Consider the following 19,174-nt stretch of genomic DNA (forward strand, 5'->3'; position numbering starts at 1 on the left):
AGAACTTGACAACTATGTTCTTTCATAAATCATGTTTTCCTGTGCTTTAGGTCAGGTATATTAACCGTAATGCCTTTGGACTATTACTCCCAGAATGCACAGGATTGCAACACAGCGTCCTTGGTGACCAATCGCTCTGGGTCTCCCCTTAGAAATGAATACCCTCCATCCATTGGTCAAAACTAACCGTAGTTTGTAGTTTAGTGCGGAAATATTTGTTGACATAAAATAAACTTTAAAACTAACCCTGTAATAGAGTTAAACCCTGTGAGCAACTCATTCATCTCAATTTTATGTGGGAAATATGCACGCTCCCTGCGTGACCAGCACTTTTCAAAAGTGAAATTCTAATTGCTAACTGTCACCCGAAAATGAGCGTGGCAAATGAGCCCTGCCTGGCTGGTCAGGGCAGCCCGTGGTATTTTAGAAGGGTTAACGAGCAGGGGGTGGGGAAGTTGGGGCGGGCGAGGGAAGGAAGACATGTTGAGAGGGGGAGGGAAGGAAGGACAAAGTTTAAAAGGGCGCATGTGATTAGAAGAGGAAGATCAGGGTGAGCAGGAAGAAGCAGAGATGAGGATTTGAGGCGGGGGCACAACGAACACCCCCATGGTAGAAAGGCGTGGATGAGAGTCATAAAGGCGAGTGGTCATAGTCAGATTCGGGAGGGACATAGGAATCTCTGGTAAGGGGGTGAATGGATGGGTAAAGGAGACAGAGGAAACATGTCAAAAGGAACAGCAGGGCAGCAGTAGGGAGATACAGAGTGACAAGGAAGACATAGTGGAAAGAAGAATAGGAGACAGGGTTGTGGCCCCTGGGGCATATTCAGAGAGGGCATGGAAGGACGAAGCAAAGTAGCACTGGGAGCAACGTGGCAGGGGGACACAATGTGGGAATGGAGGAAAAATGACGCAGGCAGGGGTGGAGGGACAGCACAGATCAATCAAGATGAAGTTCACCATTACAGAGAGAGTGAACAATGTTGCAATGAGCCCTGGAATGAGGTGAAAATGGCACCATCAAAACCCATTCGCATTTACCGCGTTTTTAAACAGCCCTTCACTATCACAGAGCAAGTATGATTTAGATGTAAAGTCATTACTGAAACAAGCCCGATTCAACACAACAAATGAAGAATTTTTTCCAGTACGCCAGTAAAGAACCTTCTTCCTTTAACTTAAACATTTATACTTAAAGATCTATACAACTAAACTAAAACTATAATCATGAGCTAGATCACAAAGACAAACCTCTGGCTGGGAAGTGCTGAGCGTGCACAGCCATAGATGCAGTACATGATCATGCAAGATGCCAAAGAGAAGAGAAATAAGACGGGGGCATTGCTGTGGGGAGGGGGGGGGGGGAGGAGAAATGCGACACGGCGGGCAGGGGAGGGGGCGGAGCGGGGAGAGCGGCATGAGGGTGTAAAGCAGGGGCATTTGAAGTGAAGCTAAGCTTCACTTCAAAGGTGTGGGAGCTGCTGGGGAACAGATGGCTGCGCATTTTAGGTCAATGCGCTTGCGCATTGACCTAAAAGCGCACGGGCACAGCATCAAATCGCCAGTTAGTTAAAGTCTGTTTAAGCCCCTATAGTCTTGCTCCCACTCAATGCGCATTGACAGGTCGCGAGACCTAAAAAGAGGGGTTAAAGACGGACTGGCAAGTAAATAGTAGTCTGGAAGGTGAATCTCCTAATGCAGGTTAGATCTCGACTGAGTTATGGCAACAGAGCAAACTGAGGAGAAGCAGCAGACCCAGAGGCATAGCAAATCTGTCATGTGCCTCAGTGCTTTAAATGGGGCAGTACTCACAGATACTGTGTATCGGCACTTTAGATTTTTTCCCTTCTGAGTACTGGAATTTCTCCAAGTCTCGGAAGAGTACCATACTCACTTGGGCCTGTCCGGTTTGGAGTAAAACGGTCATGTGAGTGTGCACCCAAACGCTATCATGCCCAAACAGTCACACGAGCGTGCACACAAACACTCATGCCCATTTTCCAGTGAGTAGCCACTGCTTTAAATGTGACGCATGATGTCACCCATGGCGCTGCACTGTGGAATCACTGTAAAGGGAACCGCTCGAAAAGGCTTTCCCTTCCTTCTTTGCCAACTGTACATGTTCGCGCCCACTTTCCCAGCACAGAGAGGACCAGAAATTTCCAGTCAAGACCCGGGGAAGAATACTGAATAGGACTATCAAGGAGGCCATAATATCCCCTGCAGGTGGCCGCCACTTTGCAGCAAGGCCAGCCTTTCAATTGTTGAGATCCGGGCTGGTTAGTTGTAGGATCCACTACCTTCATTGGTTCACCACTTTGCAGCAAGGCCAGCCTTTGCCTCAAACTGGAAGTGAGGCAAATTGGAAACACAGACATTGCTGGGACGGTCTAGTTGCCAAGCACTGAATATCCATTTTAAATTCACCGTAACATTATGGGACAAAGAACTTTGTGAAGATATCACAATTGTTGTACTATTTATTTGTTGTTGATATCTGGTGTTCCCTAAGGGTGTGCGAATAGCTTAATACACAATATCCAATCTTTGGTGAGATGCAACCCTTCTTCAAATGTACAACTATAGTTAGTAGACTCACATTGCCCTGAAGAAGCCCAGGTGTTGGGCGAAACGTGTTGGCTGTTTTTCTATTGTCGAGAAAAAAGAAAAAGAAGTTGTAAGAAATTGCAAGAATAAATGGACTTATTGCATATTTCAGCAAAAAATTATTGTGGATACAAACTCCGTAACTTACAATTGCCTCTCATCTTTTGTGTTCTAAAATGTCTAGTATATTACCATCTGGTTAATGGACGTTTGAGGTGGGCAATCGATTTCTGTATGGGTGATATTTTAGGTGGTACAGTGACAGAGTTCCCTAGCTGACAATACTGTTTCAGAGTAACACAGGTGCTGTGGCTTAAGCAGAGAGCCAAAATGTTGAATGCCGTGAAAAATTCAGGGAGTGTGGGCTCGGCACTTGTTTTGGCCAACCCCTCAGCTACCTGCTTAACATGGCACAGCATGCACATAGCTAGAATCTACTGAATATCTGCAATATTTGCTAGGCCTCCACGTTCCAAAAATAGATGTAAAGGTATCTCATCTTGGTGGGTGTAAATCTTAAACATATACATTAAAAATAGTAAAAAGCACTGCCTTCAAATCAGGAAAAATGAACAGGGACTGGGGCCTCGGATCTCAGGTTTTACATTCTCATAGAGGCAAGCATGTTCTGTGCGTTTGTGGAAAATATGTGTGTCCCAGTACTTGGGCCTCTCCAAAAATTATTTTTAAAAAGCAATTTGGGAAAACACTCCAGCTCTCACTTCTGGGTAAAGCAGCCCTCTTTAAAAGTATGCCCCTGCCACGCTTTCCATATGCATTACAGAACTCCCTGGACCCCGTTCCAGCATCATACTGCAACTGGACTTATTATGGGACTGGAAGTCCCGGATAGCTTTAGCCGAACTCACACTGAACTGGTACGACGGGGGAATTAGTCTCCTTGACATAAAAAAATACCTCTGGGCAGCTCACCTTGCAGCTATTAACCACGGCACTTATGGCCGCCCGGACGATCCGGGATATGCCATGGATAGGTGGCTCCTACGGGGAGGGTACTACAATAGGGTGATCTACTAGATACCCACAAACACAACAATGATGGACAGAATGTGGATCAATGTCACACATTCACCCCAGTCCAAAGATCTGGGCCCAAATCCATCGTTTTTCCACTCCACACCACCCTGGATTAGAAAATGGCGATATGCAAATCAGCGCTGACCCTGTGCCCCATGGGAACAGTCCAGTCCGAACTACAAAAGCCATGTCCTTCTAAGAACGGAAACAAGCATCCGAGGACCGGCCCGGTTTCGAGGTAACACCTCTCATCAGCCCGGCTAGCTTGATTCCAGTGGTGTGGAGTGCCTGGGACTCACGTCTGAGCATCCCCAGTACACTTAGAGCGGTACCTGCAAACACAACAATGATGGACAGAATGTGGATCAATGTCACACATTCACCCCAGTCCAAAGATCTGGGCCCAAATCCATCGTTTTTCCACTCCACACCACCCTGGGTTAGACAATGGCGATATGCAAATCAGCGCGGACCCTGTGCCCCATGGGAACAGTCCAGTCCGAACTACAAAAGCCATGTCCTTCCCAGAACGGAAACAAGCATCCGAGGACCGGCCCGGTTTCGAGGTAACACCTCTCATCAGCCCGGCTAGCTGGATTCCAGTGGTGTGGAGTGCCTGGGACTCATGTCTGAGCATCCCCAGTACACTTAGAGCGGTACCTGCAAACACAACAATGATGGACAGAATGTGTTTGCAATTACCGCTCTAAGTGTACTGGGGATGCTCAGACGTGAGTCCCAGGCACTCCACACCACTGGAATCAAGCTAGCCGGGCTGATGAGAGGTGTTACCTCGAAACCGGGCCGGTCCTCGGATGCTTGTTTCCGTTCTGGGAAGGACATGGCTTTTGTAGTTCGGACTGGACTGTTCCCATGGGGCACAGGGTCAGCGCTGATTTGCATATCGCCATTGTCTAACCCAGGGTGGTGTGGAGTGGAAAAACGATGGATTTGGGCCCAGATCTTTGGACTGGGGTGAATGTGTGACATTGATCCACATTCTGTCCATCACTGTTGTGTTTGCAATTACCGCTCTAAGTGTACTGGGGATGCTCAGACGTGAGTCCCAGGCACTCCACACCACTGGAATCAAGCTAGCCGGGCTGATGAGAGGTGTTACCTCGAAACCGGGCCGGTCCTCGGATGCTTGTTTCCGTTCTGGGAAGGACATGGCTTTTGTAGTTCGGACTGGACTGTTCCCATGGGGCACAGGGTCAGCGCTGATTTGCATATCGCCATTGTCTAACCCAGGGTGGTGTGGAGTGGAAAAACGATGGATTTGGGCCCAGATCTTTGGACTGGGGTGAATGTGTGACATTGATCCACATTCTGTCCATCACTGTTGTGTTTGCAATTACCGCTACTAGATACCCAAGCATAACTCCCTAACCGGCCGCCCAAAAACTAGGTCCAAGTGTGGCATACTGCAAACAAATTGTTGGGATGGGATCAAACGCTGACGCTGGCAACCCCTCTATGGGACTCTGAGAAGTTGGGCAACTTGTAGAGGACAAAAGGGTTCAATAAATGGGACCTCATTGGGATTTCACAGATCAAATATGTCTGGGTGAAAGGTGATGTGATAACGTTCGCCACCTTGCAACAACGTGACCTAGCAGACTCAGAATGCTTTAGATAAGCACCTACGATCACATTTCCCCGACAGGCTCCTCCCCCCGGAATCCTCTCCACTTGAGGATCGACTGCTAGACGGTCACCTGCCCGGAAAAAAAATATCTTTAACATAGAAGAAATTAATCAACAATATGGCTGACCCTCTCCGGCCACTCCGGGAAAAATGGGTGGAGGATGGCATCGAACTTTATGATGAGGAGTGGCAAGAGGCAGTGTCCTCCCCGAGGGTGGTGGCGAACTCCGTTACACTCAGATTAGTACAACTCAAAATTCTCCCCAGAGTATGTATCATGGGACCCTGTTTGGTGCGCATGGGTAGAGCTGACACAGGCGACTCTAGACGACAATGCGGTCAAGTGGGCACATTCATGCACATAATATGGGAATGCGATAACATACAAATACTGGCGTAAAATACACAAATTCGCAGCAAAGTACTCACGTCTGCCCTCCGTCAGGAGGTGCCTTCTCAACGTGTGGGAACCTACAGACCTTAACAACTATGCAAAACAATGGGTCACACTGGGGTTAATACTAGCAAAAAGGAATATTGCGCAACTGTGGGGAGCCCCGCAGCCACCTAGAGTAGAGGCATGGGAGGCAGACCTAGATTGGTGTATGTATAGAGAAAAGAGAGTATATGTGGCACGAGGCTGCCCTAGAAAGTGTTTACGGGTATGGAGCTCCTGGAATATCTGCCGAGGGAATATTTGCAACCCACCGCATAGTATTGATCTAGACGAGCCCCCTACCCCATAAAATACCTTCACAATGTACTATTATGCAATGTTATTTGACAAGGTTTCTGCTACCCAGAAGGTGTAATTTGTTTCCTCTGTACGGCATATTTTATGTCGATGAATGTTTAATAAAAAGAAATATTTTTTTTTAAAAAGCTATTTGGTAGGTAAGCTCAGTACACCCATCTGAAGTAAGCTTTTTTGGGACTTACTCCAGTTTGCCCACGCCTAAAGTCGGCCCTGCTCTGTAGACCCACATTTGTATGTGGGTTTTTTTGTTTTATTTTCTTTCTGAGCAGATTCCAGACTGCTTAAAATGATGAAATCGCTTGATCTTCATCAACTTGATTGACAGCATTTTCTTGTGCAGGAGTGTGCCATGTGGTGTAGTGGGGAGGTTGGAATACTTTGGATAAAGTTTAGGTGGTACCACTCTCTTTAGCACAGCAGACCTAAGATTTGAGGGATGCTAAGAAGTGGAGAGACAGCACGTTTGAAGGGCCTTCAAAGTAGTCCTTTCAAGTCCTACAGCTGTCAAGGTTGAAGGAAAAAGGTTCATGGTACCATTTGTCAGATATTCGCTCTAATCCATCATTACCACCAGCATCAAAGGAGTCACCATTACAGACTTTTCCAATATGAACTATGAACAATTTGGGGACAGACGTGCCCGTAGAGCTTCCACAGACTTTGCAGATAGGAAGTGTCCATAAGGGCTCCCATGGACTTTACAACAATTATTTCATACCCCAACTAAAAAGATTCACCTGTGTATTGTTTTTTGCTCTATGTGCTTTGATGTTTTTTCAGCTATTTGTCACCGTCCAGGAACATGTCAAGTTTCTGCCAAGATCAATAGGTAAAGTGGTCCAACGTGAGTCCCAGGTTCTAACCCATTTAACATACAACTTCACGATAGAGAACATTGGCATTTCACATGCATTACATAGCGCACTATTACACTACACCACACGTAGCAATGTCTGCTGCACCTACTGTATGGTATGTAATCATGGTACCTCGGGCCTTTTTTAAAGTATCCAGGGGAACTCTGTGTTTGACAAATACTCTCCCTATAACATGCACAATTAAGCATTGTTTATTAGGCAGTAAACACCCTATTTATGCTAATTCCCTGTGTGACAGTCCCTACCCATCCATATCCTCTACTAGCATATTTGGGTCTCTTGAGATATGTCGGAGTTGCCTCTAATTGCTTCTTGGCCCAGGGTCCGTCTTCATCAGTAGGTGGTGTAATATATGTAGTCTTACAAATGAGGCTTTGTGATCTGGGTGGGTTGAGAGGGTGTATTAGTGTTCATGGTGGGGTGAAATTTAATAACTTTGGACTTTAGGATGAAGTCAGTGTGAGCTTCTCGTTGTGCCTACCAGTGGGACACAAAAGGTGCACATCCAATCCTGGTCTTCTCAGCAAAGTGCACAGAACAATAGTTCCATATTTGCCAATTTTAGTTATGTAAGTGTGCGAAGGAGGTAGGCAGCTGATGAAATATTGACAAAGGAAAATGGTGTGTTTAGAGGTGAAACTAGAGTGAATGAGCACGTTTGTGGGTGTAAAAGAACACAGTGAAGGTGACGCGAAGAAAGGATGCAAAAGAACAGAGTAAAAACATTCGAGAAGACAGAGCTGCTGTGAGGATTTTTAGAAAGAAAAAAAAAAAGGTGCAAAAGTCTACCCGTAAAAATGGCAAAATGGGGTTGATTGACATTCCAAAGACCACTACTCCTTCCAGACCTTACTAATTCAGTCTCACGTTTTCAGATTTCAAATATTTTCAATTTTAATTATTCGCTACAAAAAAAATAATGAACTGTCCACATTAGTCAAACTTGTATATAGCATCAACATTTTACATTTGTTTGCACCATTTGTGCAGAACTAATCTGCACAAATGTTAAAGGTATCCTTTTGTACATTTAATTCAACAAAAGAGAGGGGGGACCAAGGAGCCAATAAAGGTCCAGTGTCCATGCTCCTAAACCAAATCTGTTCACAAAAAAGAGGACAAAGTTCCTATACCAGGGTGCAAAAGTCACCCACGTATCTGAGTGCAAATAGTGACCCATACATTAAAAACAGGGAAGAATGGGGAAAAGTAATCCTAGGTAAAAAATACCCTGATGGGAGAAGGAAAGACATACTACATCCTCTGCTGCCCTCACACACCCCGGAGGATGTCATGCTTCATCATCGGGCAATTTTGCTCCTCGTAGGGCCGGCGCTGCAATTCCCTACGGGTCCCCGAAGGGTCACTTTATCGGAGATCTTTTAGAGGATTAGCCGGATGTTGCATGCAGGTGTGTGGGGAAGGGTAAGGGAGGGTAAATCAATTACGTGCAAACATGATAGTGTGATAAAATCAAGGGTATGGAAGCAGCGACAAGATTGTCTAGGTAACCCTTGGCAGCTAAAAGTACTGCTTAAAAATGACTGACCCCACAAGGCCCACTATGCCTGGGTGTCACTAGTCAAGGTCAACATGTTTCGCGCCTCTATCGCCCGTAGGTCATTGGCGCTTCGTCAGGACCAAAAACAAAGTGAAGTGCACATGAGTAAAATACATAAAAGTTAAAATGAGAACCCTCTTATCTCATCCAGGGCGGATCAGGAGACCTGTGTCCCCACTATGTGGTTGTAGCTGTTACATAGAAGCTGCTCCTGGATGATACCTAGAAAGAGAAAAAGCAAAGTAAGCCGCATGTGAGCGTCAGTAACAACTTGATGCATCACAAAGTGTCACTTATGTGTACACAGCGCTTCAAATAGAAAGATTACGTGGGCACACAAGACTGGTCCACAGTAGATCGGGGGCTGCTAGTTCAAGGAGCCCTTAGGCTCAAATTAACGCATATAATGGTGTTAAAAGGCAACTAACCTTGGCTGTATAAGGTTGATTAAACGTATAACAACTATAGGGCAGAAATCTGCCAATGTTGAAAATTGGTGAAAAGTACCAAACCGTGAGGTGGGTAGTTCACATCACAGTGCTTACCAAATATTAATTAAAGCTCTCCTCCAGTGGTCAAGGGAATGGACGCCCGCGAAAAGTCGGGCTGTGGAAGCAATAGACACAAACCAGGTACATAAGCACAACGGAAAAAGTACCGGTGAAGTAAGATGGAATTAATTGAAATGGCACTTACTAAGTAATGCGGGTGTAGCCTCTAGTACACCTACCCCTGTCCAAACGCTCGCCGAGAATGAAATAAAGGCGGCGAAATGCAGAGTTTAAATAGATGGATCGGGTGGGGGGTGGAAAAAAGAGAGGCGGTAACTCTTTACGGTGAAGCCTCACAAGGAAGTGTTACACTGCGCATGTGCGAAACAACGCAGCAGCGGCACATGCGTATTAGCCGTGCACACTGCTCCCTCGCTTCTGCGCACTGGCTTCATAGTCCAGGAAAATAACAATGCCGGTAATGATTAAGAGTTCACAAAAATCTACAAAATTAATCCGGTTTAAGTTACTCCTCACTAGTTCAGGCCTTCCCGTATGGGACAGGTCCTAGTATCATGATTGGACCACACCTCGAAAAATAACTTAAATCTATGTAGGAATTTCCCGTTTGTGACATGTCCTGATGTCGTGACTGGACCACCCCTTGAAAATTAACTTAAATCTATATGGATGTTTCCAAATTCACAACCATCAACATATAGTTGACGCTTAGGCCATAAAATGGGGACTAAGAGAATACAGCCAAATTGCCTAACACCAAGGACAGTAATGCAAGTCCTCACGTATTTTAATGCAAAGAATTAATCCCCCGGAATTATCTGAAGTTACCAATTCAAGGCTTAACATAAAGTCAGCACCCAACGACCCCATGGACCCGTCTCGTGTGCCCACTTGAAAAGGGAAGGAAATAGGGTAGGTCCCGCGGCGTACAGCCGTGCATAATCAATTCAACAAAAGAGAGTGGGGACCAAGGAGCCAATAAAGGTCCAGTGTCCATGCTCCTAAACCAAATCTGTTCACAAAAAGAGGACAAAGTTCCTATACCAGGGTGCAAAAGTCACCCACGTATCTGAGTACCTTACCCTTCCCCACACACCTGCATGCAACATCCGGCTAATCCTCTAAAAGATCTCCGATAAAGTGACCCTTCGGGGACCCGTAGGGAATTGCAGCGCTGGCCCTACGAGGAGCAAAATTGCCCGATGATGAAGCATGACATCCTCCGGGGTGTGTGAGGGCAGCAGAGGATGTAGTATGTCTTTCCCTCTCCCATCAGGGTATTTTTTACCTAGGATTACTTTTCCCCATTCTTCCCTGTTTTTAATGCATGGGTCACTATTTGCACTCAGATACGTGGGTGACTTTTGCACCCTGGTATAGGAACTTTGTCCTCTTTTTGTGAACAGATTTGGTTTAGGAGCATGGACACTGGACCTTTATTGGCTCCTTGGTCCCCCCTCTCTTTTGTTGAATTGATTATGCACAGCTGTACGGCCGCGGGACCTACCCTATTTCCTTCCCTTTTCAAGTGGGCACACGAGACGGGTCCATGGGGTCGTTGGGTGCTGACTTTATGTTAAGCCTTGAATTGGTAACTTCGGATAATTCCGGGGGATTCATTCTTTGCATTAAAATACGTGAGGACTTACATTACTGTCCTTGGTGTTAGGCAATTTGGCTGTATTCTCTTAGTCCCCATTTTATGGCCTAAGCGTCAACTATATGTTGATGGTTGTGAATTTTTGAAACATCCATATAGATTTAAGTTAATTTTCAAGGGGTGGTCCAGTCACGACATCAGGACATGTCACAAACGGGAAATTCCTACATAGATTTAAGTTATTTTTCGAGGTGTGGTCCAATCATGATACTAGGACCTGTCCCATACGGGAAGGCCTGAACTAGTGAGGAGTAACTTAAACCGGATTAATTTTGTAGATTTTCATGAACTCTTAATCATTACCGGCATTGTTATTTTCCTTGACTATGAAGCCAGTGCGCAGAAGCGAGGGAGCAGTGTGCACGGCTAATACGCATGTGCCGCTGCTGCGTTGTTTCGCACATGCGCAGTGTAACACTTCCTTGTGAGGCTTCACCGTAAAGAGTTACCGCCTCTCTTTTTTCCACCCCCCACCCGATCCATCTATTTAAACTCTGCATTTCGCCGCCTTTATTTCATTCTCGGCGAGCGTTTGGACAGGGGTAGGTGTACTAGAGGCTACACCCGCATTACTTAGTAAGTGCCATTTCAATTAATTCCATCTTACTTCACCGGTACTTTTTCCGTTGTGCTTATGTACCTGGTTTGTGTCTATTGCTTCCACAGCCCGACTTTTCGCGGGCGTCCATTCCCTTGACCACTGGAGGAGAGCTTTAATTAATATTTGGTAAGCACTGTGATGTGAACTACCCACCTCACGGTTTGGTACTTTTCAACATTGGCAGATTTCTGCCCTATAGTTGTTATACGTTTAATCAACCTTATACAGCCAAGGTTAGTTGCCTTTTAACACCATTATATGCGTTATTTTGAGCCTAAGGGCTCCTTGAACTAGCAGCCCCCGATCTACTGTGGACCAGTCTTGTGTGCCCGCGTAATCTTTCTATTTGAAGCGCTGTGTACACATAAGTGACACTTTGTGATGCATCAAGTTGTTACTGACGCTCACATGCGGCTTACTTTGCTTTTTCTCTTTCTAGGTATCATCCAGGAGCAGCTTCTATGTAACAGCTACAACCACATAGTGGGGACACAGGTCTCCTGATCCGCCCTGGATGAGATAAGAGGGTTCTCATTTTAACTTTTATGTATTTTACTCATGTGCACTTCACTTTGTTTTTGGTCCTGACGAAGCGCCAATGACCTACGGGCGATAGAGGCGCGAAACATGTTGACCTTGACTAGTGACACCCAGGCATAGTGGGCCTTGTGGGGTCAGTCATTTTTAAGCAGTACTTTTAGCTGCCAAGGGTTACCTAGACAATCTTGTCGCTGCTTCCATACCCTTGATTTTATCACACTATCATGTTTGCACGTAATTGATTTACCCTCCCTTACCCTTCCCCACACACCTGCATGCAACATCCGGCTAATCCTCTAAAAGATCTCCGATAAAGTGACCCTTCGGGGACCCGTAGGGAATTGCAGCGCCGGCCCTACGAGGAGCAAAATTGCCCGATGATGAAGCATGACATCCTCCGGGGTGTGTGAGGGCAGCAGAGGATGTAGTATGTCTTTCCCTCTCCCATCAGGGTATTTTTTACCTAGGATTACTTTTCCCCATTCTTCCCTGTTTTTAATGTATGGGTCACTATTTGCACTCAGATACGTGGGTGACTTTTGCACCCTGGTATAGGAACTTTGTCCTCTTTTTGTGAACATCCTTTTGTACATGCAAGGGCCACAAAAATTCACTAAAGATAACAGAAATGTCTCTATTAGGCGCACCAAGAAAATCTGGATCCCGTTAAATGTTTTCCGTCTAGCCCCGCCCCCAGGCCACACGCCCCCAGGCTAGACCTCAGCCTTACTGGGAGAGTACCTGCACTTATTTTTTGCATTTTAAAGCACTGACGTGTCTGATAAAAGGAAGAGAACGACCCGGCCTACGGCTGTGTTGTTAATGGTTGTGATGGTAGATGTGCAGTGGCCCCTCACACACCTGAATCCAGGTGACACTGCACCTACTGCACATCTCTGCGCCTCTGAAGCACGCACACATTATGTCTACGAGGTTCAGGGACCAGGCCTGCAGTGAGAGATGCCACCTCGGTTACCGCTACACTGGCCGGCCGAGGCGCCGAGCTCAGGCTTAATAATCTATCAGTATGAAAAAGGCCCCATCCACCTTTTTTTTTTCGTTTTAATTTCAATACTTTTAGCCCCACCTTTAATGCCCTCTGCGCCTGCGGCTTCGCTTCTGTGGAGCTGAAGTCAGCAGAGGCTGAAAATCAGAGTACGCCATACTGGGTGGCAGCAACAGCCGCCCGCGAAATATCAAACCAAGGTAAAAGTTTTAAACCAATCCCATGTGGGCGCACCACAACAAGCAGAATCAGAAACAAAACAAACACATATTATTCGAAAGAAAGAAAACAGAAACACAAGGATCTACAGCAGCAGCAATTAGCCTCTTTCTGAGAAGAAACAAGTAAGGAGAGCACTTACACAGCATTCCCCGGCGGGGAGCGCGCCTTTCAAGAGCTCCTCTCCAGAGACAGAGCCTTCCCTCTCCAGAGGCAGCGTCCTGTCCACTCTGCACATCCTCCCGCAGCTCTGTCCCACCCCCAGTCCGGGCATCGGACACCGACAGACTCAAACAACCTCTTAATAATTATCTAAAACATCTACACCAGCAGCGGCCCCAGGGTGAAAGGTTAAAATTGCACGGTTTCCGGGTCGTGTTTTCGTCTCTTGGCAGCTTGCCTTAGCTTGACCAGAACACAAACAGAACACCTTGTGCAGTCTAACCGTATACCACCCTATCTGAAAGCACTCAAACCGGTAAGTAACCTTTTACAGTACACTTGTATTCCAATAATTATTATTATTAACTAAAGCGTTTAAATTCAAAAATACTGGGAGCAAAGCACTAAAACCATGTCTCTCTCTCTTCCACCAATATTTTCCATTCAAAATAAAAGCATGACGAAGCTAATATCTAGAAATCAATAAAGACCCATTTTAGGACATTTTCTAATTTAAACCGTAAAGTCTATAATCTTACTTATCCATCTTCTTTAATGTCCAAAGTAGCAGAAGTAAATACATATTGGAGTTTAGGCATTTAGGCGATACAAATCAACAATGTACTTATTAACAATGGACTTTAACTGGACAACCTCTGGAAACGGACTGTATTTCATTCAGGGGGATCACTATTGAGTTTTACATAAATATACCCCCCACGCCCCCCCCACTCCCAAAACCACTGGTGGGAGGCCAGGCCTGGTACTGTATTCCAGGTGGAATGTCTTGCCAGGAGCCGACATAACTACTTTTACCCACGCCTCTTGGAATCTGCCTCTAACCACATTTAGAGACTTTGTCTAAAGATCTTTGGGCGTGGTATATGATCACAATGTAGGCTGGCACCCATTGAGACATCACGGCCTCCACATGGTTCTGGAAGTCACTACTTGGCATGGCATAAACAGCGGCAGCTACAGACTCCATCCAAAACCATCCAGTGAAGGGCACACCGGCATAAGGCCATGTGCTGTACTAACAAAGTATTCCTACTCCGACCCCTCACCCATAGCCATTTAACCAAATAGCATACCACCCTGGGCCAAAGCCTAAAACAACGAAACCCATTGCCTAGTCAAAAGAGCAGGGATCATTAGATCTACTCTACCCAACCCCCAGATTGCTATTGCCAGCATTTCAACACACTCATCACATACCAATTCTCTGACTTACAGGCACAGCCATACTGAGTGTACATTCATCAGCAGGTTACAAAATACATTTGGTGGCCCTGCACCACAGACCTCTTGTGCCAAGAGCAACAAATTGATTAAATACGATATGGCTTTTTATTCTTTTAACCTTTCTAAACTATTCTGTTCCCGACCCATCAAGCTGTGTGTTGGACATGGCCCTTCTTAGGGGATTTCCTTAAAAATTTAGCTTTTTCTCCTCTTGGTTTTGGCTGACTCTTTTCATGGCCTTAGGACTCTGGGAGCTTTCCTACTGTAAAGCAATGTGAAAGCACGTGCACCCTTCCAACCCATGCTAGGAAGTGGTGCTACTTGATTGGGTTAGGTTTTTTACCTGTGAGTGCTTGGTAAAAAGGTACACCACATACCCAGGGCAGGTACTGCACTGTCTAATAGTGGGGCGCAGCACTGATTGTGCCACTCACCAGAATAGCCTTTCAAACCTGTATCAAGCCTGCCATTTCAGGCCTGTGGGTGTGTAGTTGCGCCTATGCTCAGGTTGGCATTTCTAACTCATTAGCCAACCCTGAGTGGACCTTCAACTACCACTAGAGCACCCCTAGGGTAAGCCCTTAGGGGTGTAGCAAGTGGTAGGCGAAATGCTGGGCAAATACACATGGGTGTACCCTGCCCAGGTAGTAAAAGAAACCCCATGTGGGTTTCCCCTACCTATGAGGTTGGCGCTACCGATGGGACTACACCAGGGTTTTGCCAATTCTTGTTTAGTGGCCTTAGGGCTCTGGGCACTTTCCCACTGTAAATGTGCACGCCCTTCCTACACACATTAGGAAGTGGTGCTTACCGGATATTTTTGACTCAAGACTGCCATTTTAGGCCTGTCTGTGCGCAATTGCAGTTAAACTCAGGCTGGCCAATCCTGAGGGGACCTATCACTCCCACTGGGGCACACCTGGGGATAAGTCTTAAGGGGTGAAGCATGTGGTATGTAAAAGGCAGGGCAGGTACACATGTATGTGTGTTCCCTGCCCAGGGTATTCTGAAGAATACCCATGTGGCTTCACTACCTATGAGGTTTGCTCTTCCCATAGGTTAGCATAGGAGAATGTCTGAAGTTACTTCAAACTGTAATAGTGGCTTACAGTCGAGCAGCCTCATAATGTTTCTTGTAATTGGATTCACAAAGACAACCCCTCTCCTCTGGTAAAGAGGGGTTTGTCATTAATAGCTTAGAAATACAATTTCTAGAAAAAAGGAATTTCTCTGCTCTAAAACTTTGTGTGACTTTTAGTTTGACTCTAGTCCACATTGGAGTCTGGGGGAGCACATATGTGCATTTCTCAGAGACAGCTATAAACACAGACCTCTGCCATTGAGGGCCTTGCTAGATAGACTTGAGGAAGAGGTTTTGACACTTGGCCTATGGGAGCCAGATCATGGTCCCACTAAAGATTAAGATCTGCATTTTACAGCCCTAAGGCAGACAGGACTTAAATTTAGAGGAGACATCTGTGGTCCAAAATGAAATCCTCTGAACCACCCACACTTTAAAAGGCACACTACAGTGTAACTACTGGTGCCATACTTCAGCAGGGTAGAGATACACTTGTGGAGACGTGGGACCGGAGACCCTGGAACTGTGTGGTGTACACTGCCAGAGGGATCTGTTGTGCACTAGGTGGATTACTCAAATACGTGGTACCAGTGGGTCACTGGGACCATCCCTGAGGGAACTCGCCTATCTCCCCTTGAAAAGGATTTCACACAAAGTTCATGAAAGTTCGGAATACAATTTATTCTTGTTCCGTCTTCAAATCAAATTCACTTTTCGTGTTTAAACATATCATTCATGTTTCAATGAAGCATCATATCTGCTTATTAAATCCAATGCATTTCGGGCTTGAAAAATAGCCCTTCATCAGGGAATAGCATAGCTGTAGTAATAAAGGTATAGCTGTTTTATACTTGTGGTCTCCAAAAGTTATCTACAATGTTAACATTTCAAACTGTTGTTATGGCCAAGGGTACTGTACTAGTAGACACCAAAGTTCAAACGTGCAAAAAGATAATCATTGTCACCAGACTATCTGTCATATAATACATATTTAAACATTTAAATGAGTAAAAAATCATAACTTACATGCCTGTCTTGATTCATGTGAGTTTTATATGCTAGAGGAAAAACGAGAGAAAATCGGAAATGTGACATCCTGCTATTTAGTGCCCTGCGTGTAGGCGCTCCGCATTATGTCCAAGTTGCGGTCATGTGATTCAATGGGCATTGAAGACAGACTATCGTCATCTTGCATAATTTACGGGGATCCACATCCATAATGCCCTGTAAGAGGCTGGTTATTAATATATTTCAAACGATGTGTGACTATGATGGTGGGGTAAAAAGGATTGGTAGCGGATTTACATTGAAAAATAAAAAAGGGAAAATAAGAATAAAAAGGGGGTTTAACAGAAAGAGGGTGGGTTCGAACTCTGTTGTTACTATACGGGATATCGGTGCATTAAACCCTTGCGCTATCATAGTGCTTGGCTAACACAGAGGTGTAAATAACTATGGGTGTGCTGTTCTCATTTGCAACTCGCACAGTGATGTCGTGTGGCACGTATAGGGCAATTTATAGGTAACATGCAAATTCGATACGGTCATTAAGTCCATTTGGCTTCTGTGTGCCGAGTCTGTATATCCAGAAGTTTTCCCTTTGTAGGAGATATTTGGAATTGTCTCTGCCTTCAATTTTCTTGACAGTTTCCAGGATAAGAAACTTGAGCTGGGCTATATTGTGTTTAGCTTCGTTGAAATGGACTGCTACCGATGACTTGGTGTTGTTCAGTCGAATATTAGACTTGTGTTCAGTTATTCTCACTTTTATTCGACGCTCGGTCTTACCAATATATACCTTCCCGCAGGGGCATTTTAAGGCATATATAACATTTGATGTGTCGCATGTCCCATTCACCTTAAGTTTGACGCTGTGGCCTTTCATCGGATGGTTAATTTGGTTTCCTTTCTGTATGTTATTGCAATGTCCGCAATTTAGACAGGGCTTTGTCCCTTTGTATATTTCCATGGTTTTGGCTTGAGGTTTGATCATTTCTCCCAGATTTCTCGCTCTGGTGTAAGCAAATAACGGAGGGTCTTTGAAGCAATTGTTAAAATCTGGTTCCAACGTCAGTATTCTCAAGTGTTTCCGTATGATCTTTTTGAATTTATCACTGACTGTTGAGTATTTTGATACTGCTACTGCTATTGAGGTGCATTTGGATCAGTACGTTTAAGAATCGGAATGATAGGAGAATTACATACATTGGAGTCAGTTTCTACAACTACTCCTTGAGCAATGAGCTCGTCAATAATTTTCGATAAGGCTGCTACAGCCTCAGGTGGCAATTTGTATTGTCGGATTCGTGGTAATACAACACCTTGTTTCAGAGTGACACGATATGGTGTAATATGCATACAACCTACATCAGTCGGACCTTGCGCCCATAAATGCTGTGGTACATTCAATAATCTTGGATCAAAATCACGTAACACATAATGACCTTTAAAATCACGTAAAAACAATCTCACTCCTTCCGGAGAGCAGCAGATAACTGCTCCTAATTCTTTCAAGGTTTTAATACCAAGTAAATTTTCTGGACATGATTTCGTAAGTAACAAGTCTGTGGTTCGGGACAATGGACCTACTTATAGGGAAACTGGTTTCGATATTTCATTAACAATAGGCTTTCCTGAAAATCCCAGGGAAACATTTCTTGAGCCTGAGAGTGGAGCCCCTGGAACCTCGTCATGACTGATGGTAGTCCCACTTGCCCCTGTATCGATCAGAAACTTTCTGTCTTTCCCTAATACTTGACTGTGTACATAGGGACCCTCTTGATCTACAGGAACCTCGATGAGAGGCAAGCCAACCTCCCTCTCTAGGCTGTTTCATGAATACTGCTGATCTTCTGGATAATCTGACTGTGCGTACTGGTACATCTGTTGTGTAACCTGTTGTGTGGCAGCTATAGGCTGCGGTACTGTAACTGTCTGTTGTGCGTTCTGCGGTGGTTGCTGTGAATTCTGCGGAACAGTTCTTGTCTAGGAGGACGCGGTCTCTCTTTCGTCTTACCTGTAGCTATGTTGTGTTTCAGAACTGCACATTCGTTTATGTAGTGACCTGGCTGTTTACAGTAATTGCATGTCCCTTTAACGGGAGCTGCAGAATGAGTAGTCTGATTCGTACCCCTCTTCTGACTATCTGGTAGAACAGACTGTGCAACTAGAACTTTCATTTTCGTATCTTTCATACGTCTCCTTTCGTGTTCTTGCTCTTCCCTGATTCGGTTCTGGTGATACTGTAACATCTGGAGCATTTGGGACGGGGTGTTAGCTTGCCAGGTACTCTCGACTTTCAATACTCTATTTTTAACTTGTGGTATAGAATTCTCAACTAGTTTGGTAACAAAAAGATGTGGATATGACTCACTACTTGTTTTCAAACCGCTATTAATAATGAAACATTTCTCAAATCTGGAATAAAAATCACTAGTGTCTTCGTCTTGTTTCTGTTTACAGGCTGAGATGGCATCCCAATCTTCCTTTTTCGTGGCTAGTAATCTTGGCAAGACTTGTATTAACAACTCGGGCAATGCTTTGGCTTTATCCCCAAGACCAGTACCTGGAACTCGTGTGTTATCTTCGTTCTCTAATGCGGTCCAATCTATCTTTTTCTCTCCCACCTCCCATTCTTTTTCTTTAAGTTTTTCATATATG

General features: G+C 45.1%; 1 protein-coding gene across 5 annotated transcripts in view; it reads right to left on the reverse strand.

Moving 5' to 3' along the window:
• ANGEL2 (angel homolog 2) overlaps positions 1 to 19,174 on the reverse strand; it is a 427,641-nt gene that overhangs the window by 379,889 nt on the left and 28,578 nt on the right. Inside the window, exon 1 of one of the 5 annotated variants that reach the window (XM_078649761.1) lies at positions 13,169 to 13,284. The exons of 3 other annotated variants lie outside the window; for them this stretch is intronic. In XM_078649761.1, the coding sequence (XP_078505887.1) occupies positions 13,169 to 13,175 (7 nt within the window). In that variant the 5' untranslated portion in view covers positions 13,176 to 13,284. Of the gene's footprint in view, positions 1 to 13,168; positions 13,285 to 19,174 lie in introns of those variants that run through there. One more of the 5 variants, XM_078649762.1, reaches the window with a different exon arrangement.

Source organism: Lissotriton helveticus, chromosome 6 (genome assembly GCF_964261635.1).
Source record: "Lissotriton helveticus chromosome 6, aLisHel1.1, whole genome shotgun sequence".
In the NCBI taxonomy this organism is placed as follows: Eukaryota; Metazoa; Chordata; class Amphibia; order Caudata; family Salamandridae; genus Lissotriton; species Lissotriton helveticus.